At 38.8% G+C, this 15,364-nt stretch overlaps 1 protein-coding gene across 1 annotated transcript in view; it reads right to left on the reverse strand.

Moving 5' to 3' along the window:
* The window catches only part of LOC146760284 (receptor-type tyrosine-protein phosphatase T-like), a 224,586-nt gene that overhangs the window by 126,421 nt on the left and 82,801 nt on the right, over window positions 1–15,364 (reverse strand). Inside the window, exons 3-5 of the mRNA XM_085550794.1 lie at window positions 7,565–7,675; window positions 2,859–2,943; window positions 1,344–1,564 (exon numbers count right to left, since the gene is read on the reverse strand). Coding sequence (XP_085406920.1) covers window positions 1,344–1,467 — 124 coding nt within the window. The 5' untranslated portion in view covers window positions 1,468–1,564; window positions 2,859–2,943; window positions 7,565–7,675. The remainder of the gene's footprint in view (window positions 1–1,343; window positions 1,565–2,858; window positions 2,944–7,564; window positions 7,676–15,364) is intronic.

Consider the following 15,364-nt stretch of genomic DNA (forward strand, 5'->3'; position numbering starts at 1 on the left):
GCCAATCAGACTAGTTTTCATATCTCCTGAGCATTATGTACCAGCATTTCCTATTTCCCTCTGATATTTTTATAATAGAAATTTATTACAAGAATTTAAATTAGCATCAACAAGATTAGTTAAGAGGTTTGTGACTTTACTAGTTTCTAGAGCATCCCCCTCATGTGATTTGACACGTGGCTGAGATTGGTTAAATTAAGTCAATGAAAAAGGGCTTGCATTACATATTTTGTTCAATTGCATCTATGCAGATTCACAAATTCTTCTTGCTTATAAAATGAAAGAGTCTGAAGTTAAATTGGATTTTATGTCATTTCCTTTAGGTTCTGCCCATACGTTAGTACAGTGAGGTTACAAGAGTGTTCATGAAGAGCAAAACTGCTTTCCAGTTATGATTCTATGAGACTGGGCTCTTCCTACCTCCTCTCTTCACAGCAACAATGTGAAATTTAATTTAATCTATTTCAGAACTGCAAAGACAAGTACTTTTTTAGCAAAGCATAAGAGGGTTATCACTTTGAAGAACCACATTAGGCACTATAGTTCAGTCTTACACAAGAGATTAATTGACATGTGCTGTAGATTAATCAGAATAAGGCTTTTCATTATGAGTGGCCAAACATAACCAAATCACTTTGGAAGCAAATTACTGACTTGCCTAGAAATATATATGCAACAATTGCAAGTTTATTATTGCTGCTTGAGCAAATGAAACAGCCTTTCAAAACCATTTACCTTGATTCTACATGAACCTCCTCTCACCTGCAGAATGCCTACATTAAAACTAAAACTAATCAAAAGCTACTCCACACTCAACAGAGTACTAAGTTGTCAAGCACAACTGGCATTCTCCTCTCAACAGCAGTGCTTGAGTCAAATTTCTGGCTGAAAAGGCTGCATCCTTTCATATACATCCAGTTGATAAACTATGTTCTACAAAGAGAAGTTTAATGAACAGGAAGAAAAGAAATGGGAATAGGAAAAAGAAACCACAGTTCTCCTTTTGTAGTATAGCCTTGTAACAAATAGTGCAGCGAAGAATATAGAAATTCTGATCTTTTGTCACCTGTCAAGGAATCCAAAGGAGGCAATACATGTTGTTGACACTGTGAAACCCAAACTTTTTCGTCTGACTCTCACACCCACTTTGCCCATTTTCCATTTGTTTTTAAATAAGGTCTGGAAAAAGCCCATAGAGCTACCACAGACTAAGAGCACAATTTAGGGCTGTAACACAACAGAAAGCACAACTACAACAGCAGAGGAGCAAGATCACAGGCTGCAACAAGTGAGGATTTGCTCAAACACAGCAGACACAGAAATAAAGAAAAGTAGCTACTTACTTTGAGAAGGCCTCAGGTATACAGGAATCTCCAACAAGATATCCTCACCTTCACCACCAACCCTCAAATGAGGTGTTGGAAAGGGTAGATCTTGGCTCCAGCCCTTCCAATCACTCAGACACATTACATGCACTTAAGCTCCCCTGGGTAGGCCCTGCCTTCCCACCAGGAGCTCCGTCACTGGTGCAGGCTGTGACTCAGCAGTTCTGCTTCAAGAGTATCTATGGGGAATGAAATAGAGAGAAACTTACCAACCACTGCACCGTGAAATTCCACAACATGAAGAGTATTTTCCTGAGTGCCACACCACAAAAGAAAAACCTTCATACACGTGTCCCATTTTTTCATAGGCTATTACTTTTGTTACATGCTTCACCCACCAGAAGGCAAGTTCTAGTTCAAATTCATTTTGATTCAAGTTAAGTAGCATCCTTTTCATGGAAAATTATCCTGTGTAACTGCTGACATGTCAGTGCATCACATACTTGTTGATCTTTGTTTGGAAGCGGAGAAAATACATTTTTATGGCATTTCAAAAGAAAAGTACATCCACGTGGAAAAAAAAAAAATCACACACTTGACTATAAAACACAAAAGAACTTCACGTGTACCAAAGCAGCAGCATCTGTACACTCAGCCCAGAAAATAATGTTTCTTTCCTGTGTAAAGTGCAAGTTTCTAGCACAAATTTACTTGGTGCAATTTTGTTCTGGAAAAAAAAAAAAAAATGTTAAAAACTGTTTGGATACACAGTGAAATCAGATGCAGTACATCTTTATTTTTAATGGAATAATAATTGTACCCAAATTTCATATTCAGCCTTTGAAACATTTACCAGGGAAAAAAAAAAAAACAAAGGTGTGCTGTGAAGGTTTTTTCAGCATGACTCATATTGCTGTCATAAGAGTAAAAAAGTTTGAATTGATTTTGGTTGTATTGTTTCTTTATCTATAGCAATTGTCTGTCCTCTACTATCTATCTGGCCACCTACTACTTGTGTCAAACGAAGAGATCATCTAGCAAGTGACCCCTGACTTTGATTAGGACACTGATTGCACTATTACCTGATTGCATATTTGTATTCCTTGTAAAAGAGTCTGAACTACAAGAAGAAAGTATCTAAGCTCAATTTTGAATGAAATATTTTTGTTTTGTTTTGCAATAGATTCACCTCTCCTAGCACCTATATCACACCATCTTCTAGAAGTAAACAAGTGTAAGCCTTAAGTGAGATCTAATTTTGTCACTTATCATCTAGACACAAATGGACACAGAGCAGTCTTGTAAATAAACTTACAGATAAACAGGTAAAGGGCAAAGACCAAAGATTTCAAAACAAGGTTTATATGAATAACGTGTCCTCTCTATGAACTATGTTTGACAGTGGATTGTGCACATATGGGTTTTCCAGGGCATAGGACAGGATATGTCAGTCAGAATAAGGTCATGAGCCCAAATGCTGACAACTACATTGCATGTGGAACACAGAGCTCAAATGCCAAGACTGGGACTCACCTTCTGGCATAAACCACCCACGAATCCCAGAGCCAGCAACTACCAGCAACTCATGAGAAATGAAGCTTGCCAGCACGGGTACAACCTGGAAAACAAATCAAGGACTGATTGGCCAGAAATTTATTCCCACGTAAGGAGTATGTTATTTGATTTCCATGCCATTGTTCTTCTTTTCAGAGGAGAAGCTGAGTTATTCAAGCTCAGTTTCTCTTTGTACTTATTCAGTTCATTAGTTAATGAAGGCTTCCTTATATTAGTTAAATTCAGCCACCATTCATCTACCTGTTCCAGAGTTCACAACAGATGCCCTCTGGCACTTCACAAAGACCAGAATCTGCCTCAAAACAGGAATAATATATCTTATGAAAATGGAGATGCTATTGTTCATATGCTTTACCCCTGACCTATTTCCTCTGCACTCACAGGGCTGACCTGTTCTCTATAATTTTATACTGACTAAAGCAGTAAAAGGCTGAAGTTTATTGTAATATTCCATCAGTCTTTGTTTAGCCAGAAAGGAGGAAACTGCATTCAATCTGTTTGGGTTCTTACTGAATAGTGAAGAGCTCTGTACTCATCCAAAAGCTGCAGGTTCCTCTTCCTCACTAACAAACACTGATAGTCAGTTCCCTTCCTCAGGTCTTTTAATCCCTATTCTGCTACTACACACACCAGCTTCATTTATACCCCTACAGGTCACCTTCAGCTCTTCTCTTTCAGTCTTAATTAAAGCAAGTGGGTGCTGCCTACCTGTAAATCTTTCCCAGACTCAAAGCTGCTTCTTCTTCTCTTATTTTAGAGATGCTGATGCACACATTTTCATACTCCCAAACTGACTATCCTTGCTGGCAATCCTAACTCATTGTTTAACAGTTTGTACGGAGCAAACTCTGAATAACGCACTGATGTGTCAATTATGTGGGGTGGCCACAAACTGCTTGCTGACATTCTTGGCAGTGCCAACACACTGCCTGCCTCTTAGCTAACTTAAGTGCTGCTGATTGTTAAAAACTCCACACTGACACCATGAAATGTGGGAAAAGGTACAGAGCTGTGGACACCCCCTCACTGTGGGAGCAAAGGGGAGCCCTGCTGCTGGAGTCTTACTGATATTCAATCCCCACAAAAAAACAGAGCTTATTCCTACTCAGAATGTAACTGATCCAAGGCTTTGCAAACTTCCTACTTAAAGATTAGAGACTGCCTGACTCTAACATGGGCCATCCCAACCGTCTCAGTGAATAATGGTGCTGATTATGGATCAAAGTCTGGTAACTCAGCTTTTCCATCAGCAAACCCACAGAGGGCTGCTTTCAGTCACCTTTCTGACCAGGGTGTAGGATTGCGCACCAGAAAGTTACCACGTCACTCACTTTCCGTGCTTGAATGTGAACTTCAGGATTCTGCCTTAAATATCCCCAGCTTAGGCATAACCCACTGCTCACTTGTTTTGAGAGCTTCTCTCCTGATTTGCTCAACACAGCAGACATAGTTATTTCCTAATTGCAGACAAGCTCCAGATGTAGGTCAGGGAGTATTTAGCTAGAGGAGGCTAATAAAACAAGTCCCCAAGTGATGGGCTTGTCTTTGTTTCCCTGACATTGCTTACTTTTGAACATCAGAGACTACGAGACTGTTTTGGTACAGGAAGTATGTTATGGCTGATGTAGCATAACAAATACTAGCTCTACATCCTTCTATTTAGGCTTCAATAATGTCAGAGGGCAGAAGTGACAATCAATGTATTTTGCATTCAGCAGAGATGACAGGCAGCTAAGAGCAATGGACAGACACAACATGGCAGAACAGAAGGTACTCGCCTGGAATAAATATCGTCTTTGCTCCAGGCCTTCAAGAAATAACATTGCCGGTTTAGATTAATTCGTAATGCACAATGTATGATTGCAGACCTTGCTTTTGTACACAGACCTGGCCTTAAACATTGTTTGAACTGGTGCTGTCAGTCCTTTCTTGATCATTAAATTTATTTCCTAAAACTTAAGAAGCGTAAATGAAAGGCAGCTTCTGAAAAACAGTATTCAACATTTTTATGGAAAGTAGGTTTCTGGCTCTGCTCTTACTAATGCACCCTTCAATCATAAATAATAAAACTGGTGAGTTCTATCTCTTTTTCAGAAAAGTTAGACGGAACTATCACCCAGTGTATACAAAATAGGGCTTCAAAGACACCCGCTCTGCAACATAATAGAAGAAATGGTACTGAATGATGGATGGGAATCAGTTAAACTGATTTCTGGGACACGTTGTGCATTAATAAATCAGAGGCTGTGTGTTCACTGAAAGAAGCGTAGGAGGCACATTAAGAACTTTTACGGGAGTAAAGAAAAAAAAATGTTAACACTGTATTTCAAAGGAACCTACAGGAGGATTAGTACTAAAATCTTTTTATGAGCACTAATTCTGAGCACTTGCATGAAGATCAAGAAAATAGTCAGCTCCACAGGAAATCCTGGAAGTTAATTTTTTTAGAAGACACTGCCGCATTTCACTGCATTTAATGACAACCACGCGCTATTTCTGAAGCGCTCTTGCCCAGCTCACAGCAAAGGTATTAGTTCCAACACTGATTGCTAATTCTAACACTACAAAAACACCTTCCTGCTTAGCAAGAACACAGCTTCAGAAACCAAGAGAAAAGCACTGAAACTAGAATCAAATATACACCATCATGGATCCCAAGAAGTGCCCGCTGCAATACTATATTGTGAGCAGAGAGAGAAGCCTACAAGTCCTCGTGACTTGAGTCTGCAGACAACCTCAGTGCTATCTTATCTTCACCTTCCAAGTGGCTGGCTGAACTACATTTAAAAAGGAGGAAGAAAAAAAAAGAAATAAAACTCCTCCCAACCTGAACCAAAGATTGACTCCTTGCAGCTCCCAGGGACACAGAACTTGTGTAGGCAGAGAAATTTCACCGGAAAAAGGAAAAAAAACAGATATTTTGTCTTATTCATTTACAGAACGACCCTGCTGCTAATAGCACATTGAGGGTGCTGTTAGAGGCTACAGAGCAAAATGATTAAGACAACCATAGAACAGCTATATGCTAGGGAAACAACATTTCAGTTAATAAGACAAGATGGTGCAGAAGTCTGTGAACACAGAACCACTCTTCTGTCAATAAACTCTTACCCTGTTTTCCTACTTTATTCAATTACAGACTCTTAGAATAGATGTACCACCATATAGTGGGCTTATATACCATTCAGTTAAGGTAACCTAACCATAAATACTTCCATGATTTCAGTAAATTGGAAAAAAAAACACGGTAAGTGAATACAAGATATGTCCTTCATTTACTGTCATTGTAATATAGTCGAGCTACAACACAATCTTCATTTAGGCAGCTCTAGGTACTAGACCACTTTCAGCAATGGACATGTTATAGCACAAAGAAACACGGGTTTCTTGAAAGCACTCCTGCATCAAAAGCTTAGCATTGATATGGTGTGTGCATTTTAATGGAGTGGATTGTGTTGTGTATTCATCCTACAGCTCATAGGAGACACATTTTCTAGAAAGCTAGAGGTTAGACAGCATTCTTAAGATGAAGAGCAGGCTGTTATGAGAAAACATAAAAACATGATTTGAGACAACTAAACTAGAAATTTAGAAATATATTGTAAGGCTTATAAATAATTGAAAAGAGAATGTTCCAAAGTTTTGATGTGTCAGAAAAGCTTAGTTTAGAAGGTGATGAAATTATTTCAATTAAACAGAACAAATGTCAGCCGTGAATGCCTAAGCATTTTAATGTATTCATCCTGTAAAAGTACGGTGCATGCTGAGGCACGGAGGTGGTAGGGGCTCGCACAAAGGCAAGTTATTTGTGAATATAATTTGGACTGTACAAGAAATACGTTCCCAGACTGAGGAAGAGTTTCTCAATACAAAATCTGTAAAAGCTCCAGTGTTGCAGTAGAAACACTAACTTCAGAATGACAATATACAAAGATGAGGATGCAAATGGTCCAAAGCTACCGAAACAGTTTGGTCATAGCAACAGAAAAAAAAACTTCTTTAACTTGATCCTAATGCATATAAAACAGTTTTGGAACAGACTGATTCCATCGTCTTAAATGGTAGCACTCCCCACCCTGTAAAGGATACAATATTTTGTCTAACATAGGAGAAATATCTAAGTACCTAGTCAGTCCAAAGACAACATTCCCCTCAAGCAAAAACATGAACAAGGCAAAGAAGCTACGCACAAACAAATACAGTGGGTAAACCTGGTACTCAGATTATTTCCCTTTAAGAAAAAGTGACCAGAGAAAGAAAATAATCAGAAGGCAACAAGCTTTAAAGTAAACAAAAACAACCTGCTGCTTGGGCACTTCAGAAACTATCAACTGTAGGACCCCAAAAGCACTTCAGAATACAGCTGGTTTTGATACCATTTCTTCTTCTTTGAGCCTGATTCTCTCAACCAACCATATCATTGAACTTGATACCAGATTTATCATATTTGCTAAATAGTGAGCATACATTACATACAGGTGAGTAAACAACCTGTGATGGTGCCCAATACTCCAACCTGTGGAATCCAGAGATCCCAAGCTACAGACTGTGTCATATGCATGTATTCAGTATGCTGATGTACAATGTGCATTGTTAGTTATAATACATTTTCAATTTGGCTGCATCTAACAGCAGCACCATGGACTCAGCTGATGTTATATTACCTGTAGATGAAGGTCTTAGGAAGGTGGCTTTGTCACATTGTAGAGTGAGAACCAAAATCAGTACTTCAGGAAAGGTCTCTTTCAGGCAACTTCGTATTCTTACACATCTTCCTGTAGGAGAGCAAATAAATGGATGATACTTGTAGCTGCTCACAGCAGTTCCTAAACACCTAAGAACAAATGGATTTGAGTTATGACAATCATATCAAACAGACAAACATACAGAAAAATATAATACAAGCTCAAAGCACTAAAGAAGAGTGTTTATTACTGGTATTTAGCTTCTCCCAGTATCTTCCAGTCATTCTATCCAGCCAAAAACCAAAGCTTCCAGATCATACAAATAAAACCTGATTCCTTTGCTCCACAGTAATAATAATGTACTGGACTATATTTCATAGAACTTATTTGTGTCCTGCGAAACAGACTTTTCCATGACTGCCTGTTGTTAATAACCTCTCATGGGCTCACGGGAAACCTCAGTTTATGGCACAGCGGGAGAAATGTCTCCAAATAATAGTTTCATTTTAAACTTCTTTGGCAATCCAGCCAGGTGCACCAACCTCACTAAGGAACAGGGATAGAGTTCCATCTAAGAGACTATCAGATGAGTGGTAACTCACAAAGCCAAGGAAAATGGGTATTTGGTAGGTAAAATCAGGCCTGTTGGAGACTTCACATGGGACAACTGGAAATATCAAAGGCTTGTTGAAGTGCAAGACTGAGCACAGCAAACTGAGAACAGACTACAGTAATAGCACTTAGGGAATGGTGGAAGCTGTTACACAATCATTACAAACAGAAAGAAGGCAAAACACTGCAGGTATTCAGCAATTTGTAAGAAACAGCAGCCTCTGACAGGGTGTGAGCTATGTAGACAAAGAATGATTATGGATCTTCAGGCTACAAATGAAATTCATTCCTAGGATTCAAGTGGAGAGCAAGCCAAACTTTTGTGAAGAAAACTAGGAGGAGGTCTCTTCATCACACAGAGAGAGGAACAAATTGTGATACTTAAAAAAAAAAAAAAAAAAGTCATGAGAAGCATAGAAAAGGGGGGAAAAAATCTTTCAATAATAATAGATGAGTCCAGAATAATCAAATGAAACACTTGGAAAATTTAGATATATGCAGCCATAAGCATAAAGCATAAGCATAAAACTACTTAAATCTGCTTTTAATTTCTATTGTAATTTTTATCTGCCCAAAATGGCTATTAGAGTTTGCTGAACAGCACAGTCATTGATATGTTGATACATGATTACACAAGGCACAATGTCACATTTGGCAATCCAAATCCTAATTAATGAACAGTCCTTGAAATAATACTAACTCGAATGATCAAAATTTAAAGTGATGAGCTTGCAGAAGGAAGCAGCATCCCATGATTTCTTTTCCACTGAACCATGAGATCTACAGGAACAAAATAGAAAATGAAAAATAAGGTTTTATGCAATCAAATTAAAGACAAAAGCAGAGAAGAAGAAAAACAATAACAGTTTCTTTATCATCCCGAGCACTGGTAGTAAGAGTAACTTATTCCTCATAGCCTGGAATGTCATGGCTGAAGCTGGAATCGAGAAATCAACAACTCACAATCAGCATCTGGTTGATGGCCAGAAGGATGCTCAACATGTATTCCGGTATTAAAGACAATCTACAAGCAGATAATAGCGTTGCAGCTTGCCTTGCCTAATGGTGTCCAGTGAATCCATATTTCACATCCCAGCCACACTTCTTGCACAGCCATCCTTTACATGAGGATTTCATACATTACAGAGGTAGTTAATCCGATACCAGCAGAAAGCACTTCCAGGCCTCCCATACATGCAGCAACCTATAGTAGCAGTAGCTGCATTCAACTTATAAAACTAAAACCAAGAGCCTCCTATTTCTAGGAATATATTATATGGCGAGGTACAGAGTAAATGAACAATAACTTGTATCTTTTCCTATGTATCATGGATTTAAGTTTTAACGAGAGTGGGAAAAAAAACAAAACACTTTTATAGAGGATTTTACTAAGATGAGTGACACTGTTCTAATTACATTGAATAATCTTGAACCAAAGAATTTTTTCCACTTCATGCCTTTAATGGATTTAAAGAAAATAAAAAATAAAAAAGAAAGAAAAAAAGAAACCCACAAATTACCTTAAGAACTGAATAGTTCTGACGATTAACAATATTTAACCAGAAAAATACTTCAAAGACATAAAGCATCTTTCCAAAATCCCATTCACCCAGCCAACAGGAACAAGCAGGTTGGTTCTGCAGAACAACTAGCAAGGATATGGCCTGCCTCACTGATTTCCACAGCAAAGCTGACTTATCCCAAGGAAGACAGTGAAATGGCATCTGAACTCCTTACAGAAATGTGAAGGAGAACTCTACGGGTGATTTTAAGGAACTCATCTGAGTTCAGACTCCTTCCACAGCATCCTGCTGAAGACCAAGGAGATTTTTTTGCCTAAGGCCCTGAAGCCAGCTGCTGTGACAGCCTGTGCAATGGGGCAAAGACATATCTGATTGCTCTGGATCTGGATCTTCAGGATGTTAGGTCTCACAAAAACTGCTCAGTTGCCTTTTTCAAGGGCAGGAAAACCCATAGGAATGATACCAAAGCTTTGGTCAGTTACCTTGACATTTCCTATAATACAAGCCAGGTTAAAAAAAAAAATAACAGGAAAAAAAAAAATTAACAGAAATCTAACATTTGCCTTGTTTCTAATGTTGAAGGACAAATGAACAAAAATAGAAGTGTGGTTTTCTCTTTAAACTTCTCATTTGAGGACCAGACCTAAGAGGTTTCTCACTCTATTCTGCAGTTTTAGACGAGACAACCCTGTGATGAAGGCTCTGCTCTTTGAAGAATCCTTCAGACCTCACATTCTCAGAGGAGAATACAGACAGAGGGACACATTTGCTACAAAATCCTCCCCCTTCTGCATGGCACTCCAGCTACTTTCAGATCTTGGTCCTTTTCTCAACCTTTGGGAATACCCTATTTAGCTTCAATAAGGATGCAGTTTGGGTAGTATTTCCTCACTACCATCTTCTCCCCTCCTCTACTGAGTGCCCCAATTTCACTGAACATGCTTGAAGTATAGATGTCTCTGTGAGAAAGTTATTAAAAAAAAAACAAACCAAATCACATTATATCCACAGTCAGGTCACAGACTGAAGAGGTAAGATCTGGACTAGAAGCACTGCTGACTTCCTAAATCAGTTTCACAAACCACACCAAGCATTCCACTGCTCTGCGCCAGCCACCCAAAAGATAAACTGAGGAGGGAAAAGAGAAATAAAGATAAGGCGTGATCACCACGAAGAGGAGAACTGTACACTCAGACACAGAGCGCCTCTACAGTGACACAGGTTCATGCAGATAAATGCATTTCCTCAGCACTTCAATAGAGATCAATAGCAATCCCTTGAGATAAACACCGCAAACAATATGCCACCACGGGAATAAATCAGAAGATTAGAAGCAGAAAGGATTATTTATGTAAAAGAGCTGCATTGCGTTTATTCCTTGGTTTGTGCAGCAGGTTTCTGAACGTCTCTGAGGAATTCTAAACTGTTCACTTAAGGACTGCTCATTACTTATAGCACTGAAAGGCAGCCACCCCAGGCCCGCTCTCTAGCCTCCACTAGCAATAGAGCCAGCATTGTTATCATACATTGTTCTTTCCTTGAAGATGTGGCCATGGTTTTCAGATTATACAAAGAAAAGTCTCAGTCCTTTATTGCATAAGGAGAAACATGAATGCACCCTTATGCCAAAAAACTTGATAGCTACAGGACTGACAGCTGGTGTGAGAGCATGATGACACCACTCACTCACCACCTCCCCTCCAGTTGTTTCACCAAATACAACAGTCTTAGCAGACCCTGGCCTGTAGCCTTGGTAGAGGCAGATTTGTCCAGGACAGGTTTATGCAAGATCAGGTATTTCCACTGCATGTAAGACACTTTCAAGCTGGCATCTAAGAAACGCATCCTATGGAGAGAGTTTATCAGGGCTCCTAAAGCAGTTTACAGTAATGGAAAACCAGTTCCTTAAAAGACAATAAAATAAAATAAAATAAAATAAAATAAAATAAAATAAAATAAAATAAAATAAAATAAAATAAAATAAAATAAAATAAAATAAAATAAATAAAAATAGAAATAGGAAGAAATCACACACAGCACAAGTGTTCCTCATGAAAGGTGCTAAGCCTTTGCAGTGCTGCAAGGAGTGCTGTTTCGTACAGTCCTGTTTTTAATTCAATTATCTCAAGCTCTGCTGGAGGTAAGGAAATGCTGTTTTGACACAAAGGCTTTGACTTCATATGGTATACAAGGCTAGAGATGGTAATGTTGGGCCTTCAGAAAGCTTCAACTAAAGTCACAAAATTCAATGAAAAATAGTATGGATTTTCCTTTTTGATAGGCGCAAGGATTATCTTCCATCACTAGAAAAAGCTATAAAGTTATATTCTGTGAGAATACCTTGAATTGATATTTCAAAGGGCTTCTTTTGAAAGAATGATTTATAGATCACAAAGATCAATGGGTCTTTTATCAAAGAAAATGGATTCTTTTTCTGAACCACAAAGAAAAGAATAATGACATCCTAGACCATATTTTTGAAAGTTGTGTACAGCCAAGAAGACAATAGCTACAGCAGGTTACCACTTTACAGCAATGCGAACAACTCACTAATTACAGATGAAGTCCTTACGGTGCTTTGTGGAAGCCAGAAAGCAAAAGTTATAGTGCAGGAAAATTCACACTGAGAGTTATCTTACTCACTCAGTACATATTAAAAATTTCATGGAGGTTTTCACTAATAAGAGCATATGACATAATAGAAAAATGGATACAAGTGTGCCAGTGTGCACACTTCATATCTTACCAGAACTCAAAACATGCATTTATGTTAAAGCATGCTCCCTGTATGAATTTTAAGTTACCTACTTCTTGACCACATCCCCTCCTCAGCTCAGCAATGAAATTCCTATCAAGTTTTTATTTGGATAGCCTGGATAGACAGGCTTTCCAAAATTATTTTCAGTGCTCAATGTGGTGGTACAGTTGATCTATTTCCATCATTTCATGCGCATCTGCTAAAGCATTACTCATCACAGCAGACATGAGATTCCCCCATTAGTTTCCTATAGAAAGTTCCTCCAACCCACCAAGCCCCAACCTTTTTCTGCAGCTCATGAGCTCACAGAACAGTCTAACCCATAACCCTTGGCACTCGACAACTGAGCTAAGTCAGGCTTAGCAAGCAAGAAGAAAAAGAGCATATTAAAATAACATAATGCAACCTGCAGCACGGTTTTTTTATTAGCTTAATCAAATAGACATGATAGTAAAGAAGATAAAATTAAGAGTAAATCCTTACACAAGTTTATCCCTTAGATTCCCAAGATATCCAAGGACAACATTATTTCTCCAATATTTTTATCAGTGCTTATTCCTCTAGTGCAGCATCACATTGTGCAAAGGGTACAGTCACAGGTAAGAAAAATCTTACTTCTTTGCTGCTTCCCTTTGTCTTTTTACTCTTCTTGTCGTCGAAAGCTTTGTTCTTTTGGGTTAATGTGGCATGTCTCCAACACAGCCTTGGAAAATGACTATAATGTGATTTGGGTTTGGTGTCATTAAACCTGATTACCAGGGAGTGCTCATGAAAATCCATAATTACCACACAAAACAAAAGAGACTTTTGTTTTTGTTTTGCTGGGGAACAACAAAGAGCTTTACTTCAATTTAACTATTTGGAGTACTCAAGAAAAGTTAGTCATATTTTTCTCCCTCTGCACTTCTCTGGGCTTTGTAAATATCATAAAATACCAAAATCTGCTGAAAACATCAATCTTCTCTCAAAACTGATTTCTTATATAATGCCAAATATACAGTCTTTATTTAAAAAAAAAAAATAAAAATAAAAAGCCCTAGAGAACATAATGCGTCTTGATGGATGTGCTAGTGCTTTGGGTACAAGCTGGACTTTATGATTAGATCTATAATAGTGGAGGAAAAAAAGAAAAGTTGGCAATATCAGTGTAGTAAGCATTCAGATAATCGAACTGCCTCACCCCCCAGAACAGCAGTGTTGCAGGAGACATTAACCAGTAGCATGGTTCTCCTCCCCAGTTTTGGGGCAGTTCTACTACCACGGCTGATGGACAAGTGATGTCCACAAACCAGGAAAAGCTGGTTTAAGAGGCTTATAGTCTCTCCAGTTGTGTTAGATTAGAAGTTTATGTGGCCACAACCCTGGTTTTAAGCTAGTGGGTGTTCTTGAACTACAAATGCCACAGACTCCTCCCCAAGCAGCTGTTATATCTGCATCCAGGGTTGTTCACCACAGGGTAAATACTGCCCCATTTTGACACTGAGACACACCAGGAATACCTGTGCAAAGCTTGCTGAACTCCATTCAGACACTTGATTAACTGTCCTCTATCTACCTGAACAGCAGGGTCTGTAGGCTGGGAAGCTGCCCTTGAAGTGCTCTAACATGCAAATTCAGCGCTGTAGGTGGAAACACTTGCTGTAAAATAATATTTGAGGAACTATCCAGCCCTAGGCAGTGAAGCTAAAAGACACTGACAATCTCAGTTGTAAAGTGAGAAATGTAATAGGTAGACCAAAGTCACCTTCATGGTGTATGAGAGAAGTAAGCAAACTCTCTGTTGATTATATTAGAAGCAGGTAAAATTCCACTCACACATTTGCCCTCCACATGCAGGATGATCACGCTATCTAAATATGTGAAAAATAGCAAGTTTACTGCAGAAGCTCTTGGCTTGCCTCTCATGCACAGATTTGTAGGTACATGCAAGTACAGCTGATAGATTAGCTAGCTAAAAATTCCACCACTCCCTTCTGATCCAGTTTCGATTAATTCATTAGAAACAAATACCTGCATATCCTCCCCCTGGCCAGTTCCTTTTCAGCCCCACTGTATCAGAGACTTAAACACTGGGAGCCAGGTGAGAGCTTCCTAGAGCTGGAAACTGTCAGCAGTTCAGACTGAAAAAAGCCAGACAAACGGCTCCTGCATTTTCTAACCACTGAGAAGCTTTGGCTGCATGAGAGGTATTTAAGGCACCAAAAAGCTGTATGGTCATGTACAAAAGCACCAAATAACCCAGAGCTTCCATTTGCTTTCCAGTGAAAAAGAAAGCAGAACCTAGCTTACAATATGAAGGTGCATACAACAGACCTGGAGAGCTTTATCACACAAATCGAGTTGGTGGAAACAACCTCTTACACTTGCCACTTCCCCGTCATCTAAGAGTATTAAAAACAAATGAAAACCCCACCTGTTGGATTAACATTGAACCCGGACAAGGGACAATCACTTAATTTAGTAGAAAGTTTAAAACAACCTTCAAGTATCGTCAGCAAAGGCAGTGTAGAAATTCTCCTTTTTGCATGACACAGTTCTGCCAATTAGCCGAAAACTGCAATTACCAGTTCTTTGCTTTATTATTTGTGAAGAACCTAAACTTTCTGAGGATGATAAATGGCCTCGTGGAAAATGCAATGCTCAGTTCTGCTAAATTTGCACTTTTCTGTTGGTTTTTTTTTTGTTCTTGTTTTTTCTTTTTTCCTTTAACTATTCTTCCATGTCATCTTTGAAGAGAAAGAGGCAGGGCCTGCTGGGGGAAACAAGGCAACAGGACACATATCAGGGCTGAAAATGGCAGGGAATGGTTTAGAGAAGAACACAGAGCTGTTCTCATTTAGCTCGCTGACCAGGGCCAAGGCATATTCCTACACCTTCATTAATTAA

The sequence above is a fragment of the Coturnix japonica genome, chromosome 6, assembly GCF_054131305.1.
Source record: "Coturnix japonica strain WE chromosome 6, WE-NBRP24, whole genome shotgun sequence".
Lineage (NCBI taxonomy): Eukaryota > Metazoa > Chordata > Aves > Galliformes > Phasianidae > Coturnix > Coturnix japonica.